Source organism: Microtus ochrogaster, chromosome 6 (assembly GCF_000317375.1).
Source record: "Microtus ochrogaster isolate Prairie Vole_2 chromosome 6, MicOch1.0, whole genome shotgun sequence".
Classification (NCBI taxonomy): domain Eukaryota; kingdom Metazoa; phylum Chordata; class Mammalia; order Rodentia; family Cricetidae; genus Microtus; species Microtus ochrogaster.
In genome coordinates this window covers 52,678,611-52,682,769 of record NC_022013.1, presented here as the reverse complement: position 1 = coordinate 52,682,769, position 4,159 = coordinate 52,678,611, and the positions used below count along the sequence as shown (strand labels likewise).

The 4,159-nt window shown below is 42.5% G+C and overlaps 1 protein-coding gene across 2 annotated transcripts in view; it reads right to left on the bottom strand.

Moving 5' to 3' along the window:
• Positions 1-526: 526 nt before the first annotated feature.
• Positions 527-4,159, bottom strand: part of Dydc2 (DPY30 domain containing 2) — a 17,726-nt gene continuing 14,093 nt past the window's right edge. For both annotated transcript variants that reach the window (XM_026779847.1, XM_005348576.1), the window contains one exon: positions 527-842. In XM_026779847.1, the coding sequence (XP_026635648.1) occupies positions 693-842 (150 nt within the window). In that variant the 3' untranslated portion in view covers positions 527-692. The remainder of the gene's footprint in view (positions 843-4,159) is intronic.

The following is a 4,159-nucleotide window of genomic DNA, read 5'->3' as shown; positions in this document are numbered from 1 at the left end:
GGACACAGTATGACAAATAAAAGCACTAAAGCCTAGTCACGAGAACACCAAGGATTACTACACAATGCTAAATCACATGTGTGTGCACACACACACACACACGATTCCAGTTATATGAGTTACTTGGAATAGTCAAAACAACCCAGACAAAGTAGAATGATGGTTTCTAGGGTTTGGGGGAAGAGAAAATCGAGTTATTATTCAATGGGACAGAGTTTTACTCCTACAAGGTAAAGGGAGAGTTTGGAGGCTTGTTGGTAGGGATAGCTGTATGGTATGAATGTGTTCAGGTCACTGAACTATGAATTTTATGTCATGGGCTTTATCATAATAAAAAATGGAAACTTTTTTGAAGTGTTGACATATAGTCAACACCTGCTATTAGTGCCATGGGCAGCCTCCATGACACCTGTAGGGATTCCCAGAGCCCTGACTGCAGAGCATAACTAAAGTGAAGAAGAGTACGGGAGAAGGGCTAGTTTTCACCCTGTAATGTGGGAGGAGAGGGTCTCATCAGTGTGATGCCTTATTGTATTTAATCTGTGGTCTGGGTTCATTTTTATCCAATAGCTAAAATGTCACTTGATTAAACGTATTCATGGTTAGCAGACCAGAGCATCTGTACACGCCAGCCTCCGCCTCAGACTCTTCATTCCTAGCTGAGGAGAGAGCTCCTCTTGCAGGCCATTTTCTCAAGAGGTAAAAACCCGTTGAGGCGTTTCTGCAATCACCCTGGAGACACCTGGTGGAGATTCCTGTCTCCTGGTCTCCTCCTCAAGAGGGGTAGTGTCTTTCTGCAGGGCTGGGGTCTTGTTTGAGGAAAGTGCTTCAGGGAGCAGATCCTAAAATGAAAGCACAAAGGAAAGAAGGTAGAGATTAAACATGGGAATTGCAAGAGCACACAACTGCTGTTTTTATGCCGGGCACCAGCAGAGAACAAAGCTGAAATCAACCTACTGCAAAGAACTGTGAGATCAAACCTGCTGGGATCAAAGTGGTCCCTAGGGACTCAGCAGCCTGCAGGGATAAAACCTCATACAGTGCACTCTAGAATCTCTGCAAAACATCAACCACAATGTTCTGCACACACACAGAAATTACTAGATAAATGAAGAAGTAGAAGAACATGAGCCATTAACTTCAGAATGTCAAAGATGATGGGAATAGCAGACAGGGACTTAAAAAGTCATTTAATATTTTCAAAACTGTATGGGAGACACACAGATATAATAAGTAAAAATTAAAGTAGGTAGTCAAGAAAATGGAAACAGAGGAACTCTGCAGTTGAAAGATATATCTGCACTAAAAAAAATCATAGAGGGGTTGGGTCATAGAGATGACTCAAGCAATAGAGAACTTGCTACGCAAGCAGGAAGACCTGTTTGGTTCCCCAAAATGAAGTAAACAACAACAAACAAAACAAAACAAAATAAAAAGGCATGATGGTGTGTGCTTGTATTCCCAGTGCTGGGGAAGCCAGTGCAGGTAGATCCCTGGGGCTTACTAGTCTGTCAACCTAGCCTCAGAAAACAATATGGAGGCTAGACGGATGACTTAGTAGTTAAGAGAATTTGCTGATCTTTCAGGGGACCTAGTTTCGGTTCCCAGTGCCTACATGGATGCTCACGACTATCTGTAACTCTAATTTCAGGGGATCCAACACCCTCTTCTGGCCTTCATGTGTCCTGTATGCACATGGAACACATAAACACATTTATATAAACATTTGTACTCATAAAATAAATATAAATAAACCTTAAAAAACAAAAACAAAAGACAAGGTGGATGAACTCTGACTTCCATATGAACACACACATATATAGCCACTTACACAAAAGATAGAGAAAATAATCATGAAAATGCCTAAATAGGGTGCTGGCCATGGCAGAAGAAAGGTTTAAACATGACAGCAGAGCAACAGAAATGATCCAATCTGAAGCTGAGAAAAAAGCTTCTAAGAATAAGTGACTTAATTACTTAATGCTCAACTCTAAAAGGGACACCTAAATCACCTTGTCCAAGGCAGCAGAGCGAGGAGAAAGAACGTAAGATCAGAAAGAAGGTGTGGAACATTGCAGAACACTGTCTTCTGGGCATAGTATGCCCAGAACAAAATGATGAGAGGGTGGAAGAGATGGCTTGGTGGATAAGGCACCAGTTCCAAGAGCAAGCTAACTAGGTAGACTGGCCATATCAGCAAGCTCTCAGTTCAACTGAGCATTCCTGACTTGATGAATAAGGTGGAGAGCACAGCCTCAGGTTTCCACACTCATGTGTACACATGTGCAGGTGTAAACACGTACCACACACAAACATGTCCCACATACACATAAACACACACAAATCCAACACACGTAAAACCCAAAGAAACCCAAGTCCCTGTGATGTATGGGGTTAATGCCTAAAAGTCTAACAACTTGGTTGCTGCGGTCCATGGCTGAGGAAAGAACCCTTGGAACTGACGCTTGATGGGCTAATTCTACCCAGTCTTTGCATGGACACTCTAGAAGTCCATTCGACAGTGTGGACTGTTGAGAACATTAATTTAAGATGTGTGACATTCGTTCATGCTGTGGAATATTTGTTTAGCGATGCAAAGATGTGTAATAGTTCTCTGACTAAAGAAAATTAACCCAGGGTCAGGAGGCTGTCAGCAACTAGCTGACAGGAAATGGCAGTGACGAACCATGTATAGCTAGGGTTCTTAAGTGGGGGTGCAACAGAAGGATGCCTCTACACCTCCTAGCTTCCTCTTTTCAAATTTGAGTGGGACATTAACCTACTTCTACAAGCAACATCCTATCTGAGAAACTCAAAGACTCAGATCCATGCACAGAGAGTTTTAAGAGAGACAGTTGGAATGGCATCTCATGCCTTATATGTGAGCACTAGGAAAGTTGAGGCTGGAGGATTGCTATGAGTTTAGGGTTATCCTGGGCTACCTTGAGAGTTCCAGGCCAACCAGGGCCGAACAATAGGATCTTGTTTCAAAAATTTTAAAACCACAACGAACACCTCCCAAACCCAGAAAAACAATGCAAACTAAACAAAAACAAACCAAAAGATAAGAAGGAAAAATGAAAGTACATGCAAGGCATCAAGTAAATCCCAGGCCGGATGAGCTAGTGCCAAACTTATCTTAGGCCCGTCTGAAGCCAAGTTCTCCATACCAGTGGCACAAAATGATCTGAAATCCCCACTAAATCATCCAGGAGCCAGAACTTGCAATTTGTCACATTTGCTGCCTCTCCAGCTCCTTGCCTCATCTTCTCAAATTTGAGTTGGACATTAACCCACTCATGAGTTAGGAGGCCAGATGAGTGATCCATTCAGCTTGGTTCAGTCTCAGGTTGCCCTCATCCCTTCTAACAAAGGGAATCACTGTCCATAGCTACAGCTTGCCCACAAACAGTTTCCAAAGGAAGGGTTTGCACAGTCCAGGCATCACTGGCTCTCCTTTCCCACTTTCCTTACAAGGGCCGCCTCTCACACCTGCAAAAACAATGATACACTTTTTGTCTATCTAATCTTAGCTACAGAATACAGAAACCCAAATGAACACAAAGGACCAATTCACAATATTAGTGTAAAGGAAGCGTTCTATACAACAACATGAATATATAATATAATATATTATAATGCAGTATAAAACACGGTGGTGCGGGGAGTCATGCCTTACCTTCTGCATTTCTTTTTATTCACAAAACAGTGTCGGGAAGTGATTAACATGGGCAGCAGCAAGCAGTGAGGTCTTTGCTTAATGTGCCTCATCTCCTCCATCTCTGTTGCTCAAAGAATGAACCCTGGAGGGCAAATTCCTTTTCATGCACGTCCAACCTTTAATATTGCGAAACATGGCCAACTGTAAAGTTCAAGTCTCAGACCTACAATGGGACTACATGGAAATATATTGCAATATATTCACCTGTGTTCACAGCTACTTAGGAGTGCATGGATTGGAGTCATGGGATTGTCAAAATGTACTATCAAAATAACTTCCTGGTCAGTAGGTTGCCTTTTTGTCTTAGTGACAGTGTCCTTTGCTTTACAGAAGCTTCTCAGTCTTAGGAGGTCCCATTTATTCAATGTTGCCCTTAATGTCTGTGCTGCTGGGGTTATACCTAGGAAGCGATCTCCTGTGCCCATCTGTTGTAGGGTA